General features: G+C 35.2%; 2 protein-coding genes across 2 annotated transcripts in view; one reads left to right on the plus strand and one right to left on the minus strand.

The window, feature by feature from the left end:
• Positions 1 to 4,966, plus strand: part of LOC125030744 (plasminogen activator inhibitor 1 RNA-binding protein-like) — a 12,252-nt gene extending 7,286 nt beyond the window's left edge. Inside the window, exons 2-4 of the mRNA XM_047621000.1 lie at positions 3,064 to 3,202; positions 3,379 to 3,661; positions 3,850 to 4,966. Of these exons, the coding sequence (XP_047476956.1) occupies positions 3,064 to 3,202; positions 3,379 to 3,661; positions 3,850 to 4,341 (914 nt within the window). The 3' untranslated portion in view covers positions 4,342 to 4,966. The remainder of the gene's footprint in view (positions 1 to 3,063; positions 3,203 to 3,378; positions 3,662 to 3,849) is intronic.
• Positions 4,967 to 5,369: 403 nt separating this feature from the next.
• Positions 5,370 to 17,500, minus strand: part of LOC125030742 (E3 ubiquitin-protein ligase UHRF1-like) — a 13,864-nt gene continuing 1,733 nt past the window's right edge. The window contains exons 3-13 of the mRNA XM_047620998.1: positions 17,449 to 17,500; positions 17,128 to 17,284; positions 16,500 to 16,692; positions 15,973 to 16,159; positions 15,091 to 15,322; positions 14,629 to 14,840; positions 13,598 to 13,738; positions 13,167 to 13,323; positions 11,899 to 12,042; positions 11,244 to 11,390; positions 5,370 to 10,829 (exon numbers count right to left, since the gene is read on the minus strand). The exon at positions 17,449 to 17,500 is cut by the window's right edge and continues 124 nt beyond it. Of these exons, the coding sequence (XP_047476954.1) occupies positions 10,584 to 10,829; positions 11,244 to 11,390; positions 11,899 to 12,042; positions 13,167 to 13,323; positions 13,598 to 13,738; positions 14,629 to 14,840; positions 15,091 to 15,322; positions 15,973 to 16,159; positions 16,500 to 16,692; positions 17,128 to 17,284; positions 17,449 to 17,500 (1,868 nt within the window). The 3' untranslated portion in view covers positions 5,370 to 10,583. The remainder of the gene's footprint in view (positions 10,830 to 11,243; positions 11,391 to 11,898; positions 12,043 to 13,166; positions 13,324 to 13,597; positions 13,739 to 14,628; positions 14,841 to 15,090; positions 15,323 to 15,972; positions 16,160 to 16,499; positions 16,693 to 17,127; positions 17,285 to 17,448) is intronic.

Genomic DNA, 17,500 nt, shown 5'->3' on the forward strand with positions numbered 1-17,500 from the left:
CACACACACACACACACACACACACACACACACACACACACACACACACACACACACACACACACACACACACACACACACACACACACACACACACACACACACACACACACACACACACACACACACACACACACACACACACACACACACACACACACACACACACACACACACACACACACACACACACACACACACACACACACACACACACACACACACACACACACACACACACACACACACACACACACACACACACACACACACACACACACACACACACACACACACACACACACACACACACACACACACACACACACACACACACACACACACACACACACACACACACACACACACACACACACACACACACACACACACACACACACACACACACACACACACACACACACACACACACACACACACACACACACACACACACACACACACACACACACACACACACACACACACACACACACACACACACACACACACACACACACACACACACACACACACACACACACACACACACACACACACACACACACACACACACACACACACACACACACACACACACACACACACACACACACACACACACACACACACACACACACACACACACACACACACACACACACACACACACACACACACACACACACACACACACACACACACACACACACACACACACACACACACACACACACACACACACACACACACACACACACACACACACACACACACACACACACACACACACACACACACACACACACACACACACACACACACACACACACACACACACACACACACACACACACACACACACACACACACACACACACACACACACACACACACACACACACACACACACACACACACACACACACACACACACACACACACACACACACACACACACACACACACACACACACACACACACACACACACACACACACACACACACACACACACACACACACACACACACACACACACACACACACACACACACACACACACACACACACACACACACACACACACACACACACACACACACACACACACACACACACACACACACACACACACACACACACACACACACACACACACACACACACACACACACACACACACACACACACACACACACACACACACACACACACACACACACACACACACACACACACACACACACACACACACACACACACACACACACACACACACACACACACACACACACACACACACACACACACACACACACACACACACACACACACACACACACACACACACACACACACACACACACACACACACACACACACACACACACACACACACACACACACACACACACACACACACACACACACACACACACACACACACACACACACACACACACACACACACACACACACACACACACACACACACACACACACACACACACACACACACACACACACACACACACACACACACAACACACACACAAAGAGTGGAAAGGACTATTTGCGGACACTTGTAAAAATAGGAAAAGATTACCCTCACTGATAAATGAAATGGTCTTTGCACTCAAAAAGCCCATGGTGATTGGATGGGGGAATTGGGGGCAAAACCCCAGGATTATGATTTAAGTCTAAAATCTTAAACTTAATTTTCAAGATAATCTTTCCTTTCATGTTTTCTTTAATCAGTGTGTAGATGAAATGTATTGACCTGAAATACTTGTTTATTTAATGTAACATTGACCAGTATACTTGTGCTTTTGATAAACTTAATTTTTTTTTTCTTTTGTCTGAACTAGGAATCATTCTTTAACATTGATATATGCATAGTCTAAGAACCTTGACGTTAGGTATTGTGCCACACAATTATTCCTGACAAAAATTTGATCTCGCTGGATCTAGGTTACACCCAAAGAGTAGTCTTAAGCCAACTTTAGAAACATTCTCATAATAGTTGTAATAGTGGTGTATAGGGAGTTTCTCTCAGCTTAGAATGGTAGGTGATAGTCAACATGTATCCTCTCTGGGAATATTGCATGTTAATGTGAGAGTCCATAAACATGTAATTCATTTTTTGCAACCAGGTGTAAATAAGTACTTTGATGGCCTAGGTCCTGGTGTTTAAAGTGCTATGTTTAGTTTTGCCTGTGTTTCAAGGTTGCTAGGCTCTATTGAGAAGATGATATACGTGTGGCTTTCCAAAGTTTCTTCCTAGCCCCACTTTTGGAAGGAAAACCTGTGGGATTTGTGGTGCATTCTAAACAGTGACTTGAAATCAATAAACCAACACTGTAACCTTATAAATGGCTACCTGTGCATAGTGAGTGTAATTTGGATACAGTGGTAAGTTAGACCTGCTAGGTGCAAAAGGTTATGTAAAGTCTGTGAAGGGAGTTCTGTATGATCAGGACTGCGCTGTTTTGTATGCTTTTAGAAGATATGTTTGTTTATTTATTGTAATTAACATGATATACATATAATTGTTTGACTTGAATGGCTTAATGTAATTGGTAAAGTGTCTAGATTTGTGGCATTTGTATATCTGCATGGTGATTTAGAATTGGTTAAGGAACAAATTCAGACTTGATCTTCCTTGTATAGTAAAGATGGTAAATTGTTTTTTGCCACTGTATGCAGTGTGTTGGTCTTGGTGTCTTTTGATCATCTAACTGCAGAAGTCATCTTTCAGCAAGTCGCAGAATTATTATTTTTAAAGATTAACAGGGTGTTTCTGTTAGTGGAAAATACTTTTTAGTCTTTTATCAGATTAGATATTGTGTATATATATATTTATTTAGGTATGTGTATGTGTGTGTTGCAATACACTAGAGTGCATTGAGCAGAAAGTATGGCAGGGCAGAGAGATTTGATACCATTATTTAGGGATTGAATGATGTATTTGTAAAGTTTTGCAAATCCTCCGTCTTCTGTGTTTTAGGAACATTTTTTTGTATTCATTTATTTATTTAATATTAATTTTTTTTTCTTATAGCTACCCAGCAAAAAGGACCACGCACCAATGATGGACGTGCCAACACGAACGATGGACGTGTTAAGTTTTCTGACCGTGAAGAACGCAACAATAGACGTAACCGACCGGAAGGGGAATTCAGAGATGGACCTCCACCTAGGTAATAGAACTTACTAGATACTATTTATTACAATTATAATACAGTATACAGTAATCCTTAAAGCAATGTTGTGCTAATATTTATCGTAGTTCATTATTCATTGCATGTGGTAAAGGTTTAGGAAGTATTGTAAAATGAAGGTTTATACTTACATAACTTTTTTTCCATGATTAAAGATTTGATGGTGGTGAAGGACGTGGAATGGGAAGGGGACGTGGACGTGGAATGGGACGTGGGCGTGGAAGAGGACGTGGAGCTCCTGGAGGCCCTGACAACCGCGGCAAACGTGAATTTGACCGACAGAGTGGAATGGCGACAACTGGAGTAAAGTCTGTGGACAAACGTGATGGCTCTGGATCTTATAACTGGGGATCTGACAAAGACCAGATTGAAGAGCAGCTTAATGCTACACCTGCAGGAAATTCTGATCATGATTCTTCAACAGAGAACGTAGAAAAGGTAAAGGAAAGGGAATGATAGTTCTATTTTAAAGCAGAAATCTTGTAATAGCTTCTTGTTAAAAAAAATTAAAAATCATTAAGGACTTCTTAAAGCTTTAAATGCCTAATGTTTATATAAAGTAGAGTATACTTTTACATTTTCTTTCTCTTAAGCTTTCTATTAATATGAATATTTTGATTGCACAGCCTGCTGATGACACCGGTGCTAATGCTGAAGGCGAGGAACCTAAGGAAGAGGAGAATGTGAAGGAAATGACTCTTGATGAATGGAAAGCAATGCAGGGTGCACGTAACAAGCCATCTTTCAATATCCGACGTGCTGGTGAGGGAGAAAATCAGGCCCAGTGGAAGAAGACCTATGTCCTCAAGAAAAAGGAGGTTGAGGTTGAATCTGATGAGGAAGAATCTGAGGAGGAAGTGCATCATGGTCGCAGGAAAGTTCTGCTTGATATTGATTTCCAGTTCTCGGACTCCCCAGCTAGGGGTCGTGGTCGGGGACGTGGCCGTGGTGGTATTGGCCGTGGCCGTGGTGGTGAGCGAATGGAGCGTGGTGGAGGCCGCGGAGCAGGCCGTGGGGAGCGCCGTGGTGGAAACCCCAACACCCGTGGTGGACGAGGAATGCCCCGTCAAGAGGCTCCGAAAATGGATGATGAACGTGACTTCCCAAGCCTGGGATAAGTCCAAATGAGACACCTACTAGTGCTGCTTCTAAAATGAGCAAATCTGCATTGGGTTTGTTCTTGCTAGTCTGGTAGCACTAGTTAATTACGGGACCCTTACCTGAGCCGAGTTCAAGAGGTTAGGGATCCCTATGCGTAAGAGTTCTCCGTTGTTCCAATCTCATCAAGCATCATTCTCTTTAAAAATGGCAAGTTTTCCTTCCCCATCAAGAATGCTGTGGTGGGAAAGTCATAACATTGTGACTAGATCTCTAATGAACATTTTATTATATTGACGTTTGGTACAAGAATTGACTAGTTCAATTTTTTGTCACAAGAGCTGAAATCTTTTCATTCTTGTTATTCCGAAGGGAAAATCTTGAGAAAATTGTTCTCTAAAGATTTTCTGCTAAGAATTTCTTGTCAGTTCTCCCAAAAGCTTTTGTTGTACATATTGATCAATAACCGTCAAGGTGGTTGACGGGGTAGTGATGGTTATATAATGTGTACATATGTCTGAAGCCCATATTGTCTTTGGTTTTTTGTGTTGTACTATGGCCGTCACTACCCTGGCGGAGGCTTGCCACGCTTTTTGTACTTGATATTGATTAACACATAGACCAATAAAAACAGAAATTCTCTCATTTTTTGTTTAATTAAACTTGTATTGTTTGAATATTTAAGGGATTAGGTTTTTGAAGTTGGCAAGGAATAAGTACATTATAATGAAAACCTTGCATCTCCTGTTGTTACAGGCACAAACTTAAATGAATTATTTGCATTATTTGTTGGCAGATCCATAGTACAAAGTGGAATGTGTGATAGTATATATATATATCGCATATATATCTGAACAAAAATTTAGAAACAAACCTTGTTGATTGTCCAGATCATTACCAGGATGCCTGTGAATAAGTAATCATGATGCAGTGTTTAACTGTAAATATACTGAGTTGGGTAGCTTTGGGCAAGGAATCTTGTTTACTTTGAGAATTAAAAGATTCTGATCTGTCTAGACAAAGCAAAGTAGAGTAGACCTTTCCGTCCATTTTCTTTCTTTACTTTTTTTTTTTTTTTTTTTTTTCTTACTTTGCATGTTTGGCTTCAGCTTGCTCCATGCTACCCAAGTTTACTCTGTTGCTAGATGATGGCATTATATATTAAGAATTGACAACAGTTACGGTCTTGGGCACAATGAATATACTTATGAATATACATGAAGGTTCAAAAATTCAATAAATTTTTTCAGAATTTATTAGTGTGCTTTATACATAAACAAAGATTTGAAATATGAACAAATGACAAGCAAAATGATTGATCTTTTTGCAAAATAAGAAATAAAAGATTGAAAACAGGATTATGGTACCTAGAATTAATACATTGTTTCTAATATTTTGACCAATGATATAAAGTTAGATGATTTGAACCTTACAAGTTTAATACTGTATGCATACAGTTATTGACATAGGATGAAGCTGCAGTTCTATCTTTATGCTGTTTTACTTTATTTGGGAATGCAAAAGATAGTCCTCTGAAATTTGACGCCAGTTTAGGGTCTTGCTAAAGTCTTCTTCATAGGAAATTAAATAATATGAATCCTTGCATACAGTATTTTGTTCAAGAATTGAGGTTGCATTTGTAGATTTTTTCCCCTTCAGTGAAAATGGTTAAAAATTTAGTTTTCATCAATTAAGAATTTTTCATCAGTCTTCACACAAATTTATATGATCAATGGGCATGAGTGGAGATGATATCACAGACGAACAAACTGCTTGGTAAGCAGAGTTAATGTTTTCTTGCCTGTAACATCATCTTTACAGGTGCCTACCGATCATACCCTCTTGTGTGGACAAGCCTTCAGTTTTCTATATTATCCTAGGTTCAGAAATAAAATTAGCATTTTGTTTTAAGCCTGCATATGAAAAACCATACACCTAAACTTGTATTTTTGTCAACTGCTAGATGCATAATTAACTGATTTAAACTTGGTTTTCATGGCTAATATTATCTGAAGAAAACTTCAATTTCTGTTGATAAGAAAATATTCCAAAAAGAAATGTGTAATACCTTCCAGTGTCTAAGGTTACAAATAAAGTTTTTATTATTCCAAATATGGTGTCAGATGACTGCATTTTTTTTTTTTTTTTTTGAACTTTATAATAAATATATCAACATTCTGTATTTTTAATTTTCATTACTGCAAACAATAACAGCTCAAAGATCAATTTGAAATTAACTTAGGAATTTCTTGTGCCATGGAACTTGTATATAAATAGCAACATACATGATAATCAGTGCAGTATTTATCTGACAAAAATGTCTGTAATGACTTGGGTTCTGGCAATATTGGCAGGGTCACAAAGCTTCCACTGACAAATGTGTGTGTGGTGTAATGAGCCTTGAAAGTAGATATAGTCAGGGTTGAGTTTCTTACTGGTATGTTGCTAATAAAGCTGACCTTTTTTGCTGTTCATTATCAGTTTTTTCTTTGTTGTGTATAGCAATACATTAAAGATTAACACTGCTCAGATGGTATGAAAATGTGCTCATTTGATATGAAAATTGAAAAATATCAAATCAATCAATTATTTATTTATTTGTAATTAAAATGATGTTAAGTGACAATATGAAGTATCAAATGAGAAAAAGTTATGGAAAAGGCAGTTGGGAAAAAAACTCATGGAGCATAAATGATAAAAAAGAGTATGGGTTTCACTGTCTTTTATCATTTAAGTTTATGTAAAAATGTAAATATTGTCTATGAAACTTACCCAATACTTTAAATCAATACACTTCATCGTATGCCATTCTGCACTGCATAAGTAGAGTTGTTTGCCAAGTATTTTAACTTTGTCAAAGAGCATTTCTTAGATATGTATGAACATACTATATAGAGAGCTAAGAGTTTAATCAATATCATCTCAAGGGATTACAGTATATATGAAATTTGATATAATGTTGAGCCTCACTTTTTAAAATTTACCAGTTGGAGGATTTACTTGCATTTATTGAAACTAAATGGAACTATATGAAATTAAAAATATATATAAACTTGCAATAGTGAGAAAAAAAAACACCTTGCCTACAGTTCTAAGGGAAGACACTAACTAAGCAAGTGATTGACAGTTGTATATTTATATTGACAATATATAATCTGTTGTACAATTTGATAATACTCATCAACAAATAAATTTAATATGAAAAGTAATTTTGATAAAAATCACCCTGCTGAGCCAAGTGTGTATCAAAGAAAGATGCATGCAAAAAGCCTTGATGATATCACAGATGATAAGCCAATGCTGCTACTGTGTCTGTGATAGGGATGTTATTGATACTTTCATAGATCTGTTTAATGTTCATGATGATGCATGTAGCACAAGAGCTAACAGTAGAATGTAATCAGTTTGAGCTCTAGAATTAGGATGATCCAGTAGTGGACATGGAAGCTACTGATACCTACAGTTCAAGCAGCCAGACAGAAAGAGCCGAGACAATGAATGAATGAAGGAAAGGGTTGCGAGGGAGAGAGTGGGGAATGAGAAGGAGAAAAACAAGGAAAGAACAGGTGAAATAATATATGAGTGAATGGAAAAGTAAGAATGCTGAAGTTACTGAAGTAGCAAGCTTAAAGTGGAGTACTTCAGTAATGTTATCAAATTAGTATTGTGGCTGTTATCAAAATTATTAATGATTCATGATATCAATTTCAATTGCTTAAGTTCAATATAATAAACCACAGAGGCAGACAGCTCTAGCCATCACTTAAAAGAATAGAAAATTCAGTTTTAGCACTAGGAAATTTGGATGGGCAGTAACCTTGGAGGAAAAATCAGTACAAGAGAAACTCCAAAATAAGAAAAAAAAACAACACAAGAAAATTATCACTTACCTCTAGTATTAAATGAAATGAATCAAGTAAGAGGATGTCCATAGGAGGAAAAATGCTTTGTGGTATTCTAAACTTGGAGCATAATGCATAATTCGTAAATTTATGAATGACTGAAGTGCCCAGTTAAGCCTGAAAGCTCATTTGTTATTCAAATTGCCTCATTATGCTGGTTTGTGATTATGTAAGGATTTTTTTCATATTACTTTCCTTAACTGTTTACTAATTCTTGGCATAGTTCAACCAGTTTTCTTACAGGCAATTGTTGTTGCACTGATGAACACACTATTTTTTAGGCTGTTTTCCTTTTTTTCTAATATTTCACCAGTGATGTCTGTTCGCATATCAACAAATGTGGCAGGTACACTACAAAGTTTGTGTACCAAAAAGATAACTGCCGCCTATTCTCTTTTCTGTAACATTCCCAAACCTTGAAATTATCCTGAAGTTTTAACCATGTAAAATCAATATTACAATCTACATATGTAATGCCAAATTAAAATCCATATTTATATATTGGTAGTGTTTATCTCTTGATTTTATTTTGTTACTGGATTCTTCTGGATGAATAATTTAACATTTAGTGCTCTACTGTTGATTCTCCATTCACAGTAAATTGTTTACACAAGGTAGCACATCTTCATTTACTCCAGACAATAGATGGTCATAGCATTCTCCTATGATTACTAGACATTGCAAACAGTATCTGGTCAACTGTTTCTAATGCAGGTCATATATCACTTGGCTATATTCTTTTTGTTTGGGATACACTATATGACTTGCATGCTGTCAAGTTTAATTCGGCCCAGTTTTTTTTCTTTTCTGCTTTTCTCTAGATTTTTATAGGAAAATATGTGGACAACCAGAATTATGAGGCTACTATTTAGGTTTTTGCCAAATATATGTTCAAGTATAAATGAGTATGACAAGATTGGCAAATGATGTTTATTATCCAAAAATAAAAGCTAGGGGGAAAAAATGTGGTGAGTGTATTTTAGGCTATGAAGTAAATGCTTATAAAACAAAAGTGTTTTGTATTACATATTACCCACTAACCATTAAGAGATGAAATACATAACTCTTTCTCAAGGATATGTGCACTGGATGAAACTTGACAAAAGTCATTTAAAAATTTGATTCATCCATACTACAGTAGACAAAATTGCATTTTACTGGTCCTTTAGAGGTAAAATAGTGTAGCAGAAAGACTTACTTTGTATTTTCCATGTCAACTGCAAATAAACTGGAGGAATATGCTCATTTTTTGATCCTCTAAGGCAGTGTTTCCCAATCTTTTCTGTTCTGTGGGCCCAACCAGTATATGATAATATCCATGGCCCTGTTCAGTGTCTCATCTTTCGAGATTCAAGTTATTGAAACCATATATCTGGAGCCAATAGCTACAGGACAAGAACACTATATGGAAAGATTCCAATTTACTGATATGTGAGAGAGAAATATTTGTAGGTACTGTAGGCAAGACAAAATCCTGTTCAAAGCAATGTCATAATTACCATATTGCTCCATAGCTCACCAGAAAGTACCCCATGGCCCCCAGGTTGGGAACCCCTGCTCTAAGGACTGGGTACTATCATAGAACTTCAGCATATGACTTTACAATTTCTTTTATTAGTCAATTACAGAACTTCCATTATCTATATTTATTTACATGTGATACATAATGAACTATGGATGATGGCATAAAAACTAAATGTTAGGAAGAAAATAAAATACTGATAATAATTTTAAAAATTGTGTGCACGTGTATATGTGTGAGCATGTGTACATGTGTAACAATTTTTTCCTTCTACTAGTACACACTGTCTAGAGGACTTTGGATGTCTAATATTACATTTCCAACTTCAAAAGATAACATACTGTAAATAAAGAAAGTACCAAAAAAGTAAAAACTCCTTCTTTGAAGATTATAAAAATACCTATCGGCACTGGGATGTATATACACAGAATCCCTCCACAAAAAAAGGAATGTAGCATAGCTTTCAATGTCTTCTCAAAATATAACTGGAGATGCTGAAAGAACTAGATGGTAAATACAAAGACATCAGTTACCACTATTTTTCTAAATAAACATCTGAAACATACCAAGGCAAACTATGAACCAAAGCACAACTATCTGATAAATTAGGTTAGAAATGAATGATTTTACAAATGGATATACTTTGGAAAATACATGGAAAAAATGGAATACATAAACTTCCTTTAGAATTCAAAATACTGATTAAATGACAGGAAGAAATCAATGTCATTAAATAGTAACTAGAAATTTACTTTAAATAAGATAATTCTTGTGTGCAAAAATAGTCAGAAATGTCAATGACATAAATGAAGGAATTCTTTCGTTCTTAAACAACATACTAACGTGCAACATCATAGCCAGGAAAGAGTTTAATTAGGCACTCGCTTAATGGTTTATTAATTGTCATTGCATATCCTTTACCTAAATCATATCTACATGCTGGACATGAAAAGACTTCAGCTTTAAAAGATCTCTGTATGCATGCCTGACAGACATTGTGTTTACACTCTGTAGTAACTGGTTTCACTACAAGTTCTTGACAGCAGATGCACAAGAATCTTTCCTCTACTGCATTCAAAAAGCTCTGAAAGAAATTCAATTTCATATTAACACTTATCTCCGTAATATAAGAATCTATTATCCTAATGCTGAAGATTTCATAACACTGTTGTTTTTGAAGGATGGTCAAATATTTTAAGGTATGCCTTCTTACCAGCATTCTGTAGTTTTAGTGATGCTTATCATCACCTACTATTTAATTCAAAAATAAATAAATTTCTGCTTATTCACTCAATAATATGGTAAAAAAAATTATATGATCGAAGTTGATAAGTTGTAAGTATACTGCAATTATATAAATACAAAACAAGTAAACAATATATATGTTCTAAAGTTCAACATATTATATGCTCTCATGGTAGCAACTGAGCTTCATTATCAATTGGATGCATCTACAACACACAAATTATTTAAGACATTGGTGAGAAATGCTACTTACTGATCGTCCCTCTTTTAAGAGCTGTTTACTCTCTTCCCAAAGTTTATGGTTACTTTCATCTTTGGCAATCAGTTTTTCAATTTCCTTTTCCAAAGAACATCCTGTAGTTTTTCTTTTCTTTGACTTTGAAGGTGTATTTTCAGATTTCTACAAAGAAAAATAATTGGTCAATTAAAAGTAACCCAAAGAAAAAAGTGCAGATAAATTTAAGGATTAAAAGACTGCAGTAACAATAAAGATATCAAAAGGGATAATTTTACTAGATTCAATAATAAATAAGTCATGCACCACCTATTATCTGTTTGGGTTATGTTCTATTGCACATGTTCCTTACATCCAGCAATTTAATTTTGTGCATCAGGCATCTCTTGAATTTTGATGCCTATCTCTTTTTATTATCATCATATTTTAGTATTAAGATGAAGTAAATGCTCCAAACTGGTGTTAGCACAACATTCAGTTGGTCTCAAGTTCTAGTTCACAGACCATATTGGGGACAGGAAATGGTATATAAATGATGGTGGTGGTGGGGTTAAGGGCTCTGCTATTGTTATCAACAGTGAACCTATTTTCTAAAGTAATGCCTCATATTTTTAGAAAAGTTAAAATAAATGTTTTTCTTTTTGCTTAACAAGTGCAAATATGGTGTACTTGCCTCTGCCTCAGTCTCCATGCTCTTCTTTCTCTTGGAATTCTTTTTCTTCTGTTTTCCTTCATCATCACTTCCAGATGATGCATCTCTCTCCTTCTTTGCAGATTCCTCTTTCTCCTTTTGAGCTTCAAGGTAGCCCTCTGGATACTGAAATCAAAGTTTACTGATGTAATTACAAATTGATTACATAGCAATTATTGTCAATTATGTATATTTTGTGTACATATGTTATCATTTGCAACAAAATTAATAATCAACTGACACAACATACAACTATTTCTATGTGTACCTAATCTACTTCCTGCAGCAGTTTAAATTGTGATGGGAGAGTTTACCTAGTGAAATATACATTGACTGATTCCTTAATTCCATACCCTATCTGGGTCTTTTTTGTGCCAAGAAAAAAATTGCTCTCACTAAACAGTTCCCATATCAAAACCACTTACACCCGCACATAATATATCAAACATACATGGCTGATGAATATATAATCGAAACCAGTCAAATAAATCTCCTGCACTGTAAAGATATTCATTGCTTTTCTACATTTGTCACAGTGAATATGGTCTATACATGGTTTCCATGTTCTCCTCAAAATCTACTTTCAATCTTCACCTATGCAAATTCTGCTTCATCTACAAGTCTGTAGGCCATATCTCCAGGAATTTAATTACAAGCGCATAAATTTCCCTTAATCCACTATACTCATGATGCAGAGGATGGGGGTTGGGTCACACATCAAGCCTCCCTGTCAACAACTGACTTGGTCACAGACCAGTATGGGTTGAGAGAGGTGATGGGCCCTATATGACATTGTGATATACATTATAGTGCTTGAAATCCCCAATTACTCTTGTCGCTCACTGGCAAACTATAAAATTTTACACTTATTTTAAATGATGAATGTTATTATGAGATCTTAATAGTTGTGTGGTAAGACAGTGAATGATCATGACCAAGTTACTTGTCTTTTATGTGATGCTAGCTATACAATAACTACTGGGGAAGGGGGTCTGGCCAACAGGGATATCCAAATGAAACAGACAAAAGATATTAACAAAAGTGTATCCAAAGAATTCTGAACACTAGACCACAAGAAATAATCAAATCACAGATAAAAGGTACTAGTCATACTCAAAGAATGTGACGGAGAATATCTTAAATCTATCAATTCTATATGCATACAATCCCAATCAGTTTATAATACAATCAAAATAATGTGAATTAGTAAACAGTAAAACCGGCTGAATCAGTCAGAACATACAACTTACCTCCAACTCTAAACCTAGTTCCTGTGTTCTCTTTCTACCTTCTTTAGTCCATGGGGCGGGAATAGGGTCATCCCTTCGTAAGAGGTACCGCCACACTTTGAATCCACTTTTCCCTTTTGCTTGCCAGTACTTCACAACTTTATAAAGTCCATCATACCTAAGAGCAGAGATGGATTGCAGGAAAGTTAATCAAAATAATCTACAAAGTGTCATAAATCTTAATGATGGTGCTGACTAGATATGCTATATACAAAGTTACACTGATGCTTTTAAAACTATAACCTTCGAAGTACAGATATCTGATAGAAAGGAAGAAGATAAATTCATGTTCATATCTCATTATTATATTTTTTATTTATTAATTAATTATTTTTTTTTTTACCGAATTACTGAAACTAATTAACATCTTATATGATAAAAATGTTGCCCACCTATTTCCTTCTTCTGGAGCATATTCTGAATGCTTTCTCCCTTTGCAGTTCCGGATAACACGTACAGGTTTCCCCTTTTGCCAATCCTTTGCCTCAGCTCCATTCTTGTTTATGGGTGTATTACAATTCAGAGCTAAAGCTCTGCAACAGACAACAGTATGAAGAATGTCATTTAATTATTTATACAAAATACTAAGAAGTGGAAATACAGAATATAAAATGCTTCAACAGAAATAAAATGCAATTGAATTAGGTTCTAACAAGTATAAAACAAATGAAACAAAACTTCTGAAAACATTTCCAAATAACTAACCATTAACTTGTCTACTATCATATATATATATATATATATATATATATATATATATATATATATATATATATATATATATCTATAAAATGGCTACCTATGAGAATCCTTTAGAATGAGCTTCACACGAAGCTTAAATATTGCTAATACTACCTAGGCTCATTACACTTGCAACTCTTTCTTTTAACTTCAATGCAAGCATGACCCCTTGATATTAACCATTCCATTTATTATTTTTGTTACTACATAATTCTAGGCAACCTAATTGTGATATAACATTCTTTGCAGACATGGCTCATATTCTGTTCTTCATATTAACACTGATGAATGCCAAGCAACTTGGTCTATGACACCCCCCCCCCCCTCCCACACAGCTTTATAACTCCTGATAACTCTGTGATCACTAGTTGGGGACCAAATGGATAGATGGAATGCAAACCCAATTTTTTTTTCTACAAACTACTACCAGCATTATTATTATTATATTTTATTTTTTGCTATATTAATCCACTATTAATATAGCGGGAATATATTAATTTACCATTTAGTAAATATTTATAATACAGTCATTTTCAACAAGTCATTGCCATGGCTTTGAAGCTTTCACAAAAACTCAAGATCCCTATCACATATACCCTTCACTGTAGTTTTTGTTATGGATCCTGAACAAGTCCTCTTCTAAACTAAAAAATCAAATACTATACTAATTCTGTGGATTTACCTGTTCATCCTAGTCAAGAGCTGATCACTAGATTGTTCAGCTGTTCTTTTGTTGCCAGAGAGATCACGGCCTCCAGAGCCTGTGTACGTGAAACTTTCTCCATTATCTTCGTCATCTTCATAACCTCCAGAAAGAACTATGCTGTAAGCCCCTTCATTCTCTCGTCCATGAATTCCTGCAACATGTGGACGATGTACTCCAGCTTCTGATGCCTGACATTGGAATGGAAGATGGCAAATTTCATTATAAAGTATAAAAATGGGAATGAATTACTGGAAAAATAATAATGTAATTAAAAGAAAGCTTTACAATTTGTACATTAGCAGTCCCAGAAAAAGGGCTACATGCAATAATGAAAAAATACATTATCAGGACCAGAAAGAATGAAAGAGAAAGAGAAAGTTTTCATTTTCATTAATGTCAGTAATATCAGAAATAATAATGGAGCAAATTATACTTTACCTGTAACCTGAACTTCCACATTGTTCCCACTTCAACACCTGGGACTGCTCCAAAGTGATTTTGTGGAACAATAGTACAAACTTTTTGCCTTCCTGCACAGGCGAATCCCTTCCCCCAATCACGTGATGTGTTGCCTTTAGCAGAAGCCATTTTTGCTTTCTTCTTGCTATCCTTCAACTTTTCACCAGCTCTGACAATTTCTGAATCATCATTCTTACACAATGGACAGAACCTGAAAAGGTAAGATTATTAGTTATCTCTCTTTTTTTTCAGACATTGAAGTACAACTTGTACAAAGCTTATATCCATAGGTGAGTTTGTAATATCCCTACCTACCTCTATATCTTTTTAGGCATGGACATCACGTCCTGATATATACTCTGTGTATTTTGCATTGAATCTACACGAGCACACTAATAATTGCAATACCAAATTTTAATCTAATTCTCATATAGTATCAGTTTCCTTTACCTTCAACTCAACACAAATAAAGATAAAATATGCTGGTTCTTTAAGATAAAGCATAAAGCATGTTAAATTTTTTTTACATTTCTGCAGTTTCCCTCCAATCATCTTTCAGCTTGTGATATAAAACACCAGATAAATACCATTCTTATTTCATTATTAATAAGTGCTAGAGAAGCTCTCCTTTCAAATTTATTGAAGCCTCTTACCAGTGACGGATGTAATCTTAAAAAACATGTGGGCATTTCAGAGATCACAAAGTTACACTAGGAAATATCAAATATCTTATCATATACACATCTATTCTTATCTTATAACACCAACAATTTAAAACATAGAATTAGATACATCCCTAACTACTTAGGGCTGATGCAACAATTTGATAAGTTGTGAAAACTAAGAAGATATTATACAAACCACTCATCCACATCAGGTATGGCTTCCATGGGTGGAGTGAGACAGTATATGTGGTAGGGCATGTCGCACTCGTCACACATGAGCTGTTTCTCTGGATTCTCTTTTCCACCGCATTCATGGCAACCACATTCCTTACATTTGCGCTTTGGGTTGTCCTTACATGTTGCGCAGTTTGGTGCATTTTTACCTATTAGGACAAGATTTTTCACTGAATAAAAAATAAATAAAGAAATGAAGAATACAAGGAAGAGAGAAATATCTCTCCACTAAAAGATGATGACAAGGATTAGTTTCAAAATATAACCAATGGTGACTAATTATGTCAATATCCAGTGATTACTTTTGTGAAAATCAAGTGTAACTAACAAAGGTAAAGTGAATTGCAACTTTCTCCTTTGTATAGTATCTATAAAAACTGACCACTTCTGGAATCATAATTAAAATCAATCCCACTGTACCATGATGAAAAACAGAAAGAAAAGAAAAGAAATGGAAAAAACAAAGAAAAGAAAAGAAAAAAAACTTACGCTTAACAGGAGACCCTTCAACGATTCTTCTCTCCATATCGCCATTCCTCTCGTCTAACTTAATATTTTTTTCTATTCTAAAGAGTTCATCAACAAAGCGTATGTGACAGTCATCCATTAGTGAGGAGTCTGCTCCAATGAATACAGTTGCAACCACTGCCTTCTGGGTCCTTGAATTCATAACCTTTGAAACCTGCAGTAAAAATCAAAACTATGTATATACATTAACATTATCAATTAGCTAGATATATAATAGTAGTAATCTGTATCAACTAGCTACAGGTACATTAGTTAATTTTCATATGAACTGTTTCCATTGAATTTTAACCTAGATGACCAACAGTGAGAGGAACTACTTCAGTGTCTAAAACTATATAAATCATGAAGAGATTTTTTTTCTGGAAGATAAAAATAAATATATTAATCTGGGAAATGGATAATTAAAAGAAAGACTGACTGCAAAGGTATTTCTCTCTATAAGATATTAAACAAAATCTCTTCTGCTGGGACAATATCAACAACCGTGCCCTGTTGAAGGGAAATATAATTATTTTAAAAAAAGTAGTAAACAGTAAGCAAAAACAATGAGAATCTATGAAAACAATGATAGAAAATAAAACAAACTTACTTTGCAATCATACCAGTGTCCTCTTTCTTCTGGATTTTCTATGTTATAGTTAGCCATAATAAGGTCTCCTTTACAAACATCCTGAAATTTGACTTTCTGAAAGGCTCTTGGTCGAATGTGCTTCAGCAACAGCTCTTCAGGCAGGTCATCCTCAAACCTATATATAGAAGATACTTTTTAATAGTTCATCTTTGGATGAAAAGCAACAAGATGAAACCTTACCATAAAAATAAAATCAGAAGTTAGAAGTTCTTAATTATTAACAACAATTTCAGAATATGTAAATCAAATGAACAATTACAAAAAAATAAAAATATTTACCCTTCATGTGTGACATGGTAAAGCATACCATCATCTTCATCAGACATCTCCT

The sequence above is a fragment of the Penaeus chinensis genome, chromosome 11 (genome assembly GCF_019202785.1).
Source record: "Penaeus chinensis breed Huanghai No. 1 chromosome 11, ASM1920278v2, whole genome shotgun sequence".
Taxonomy (NCBI): Eukaryota; Metazoa; Arthropoda; class Malacostraca; order Decapoda; family Penaeidae; genus Penaeus; species Penaeus chinensis.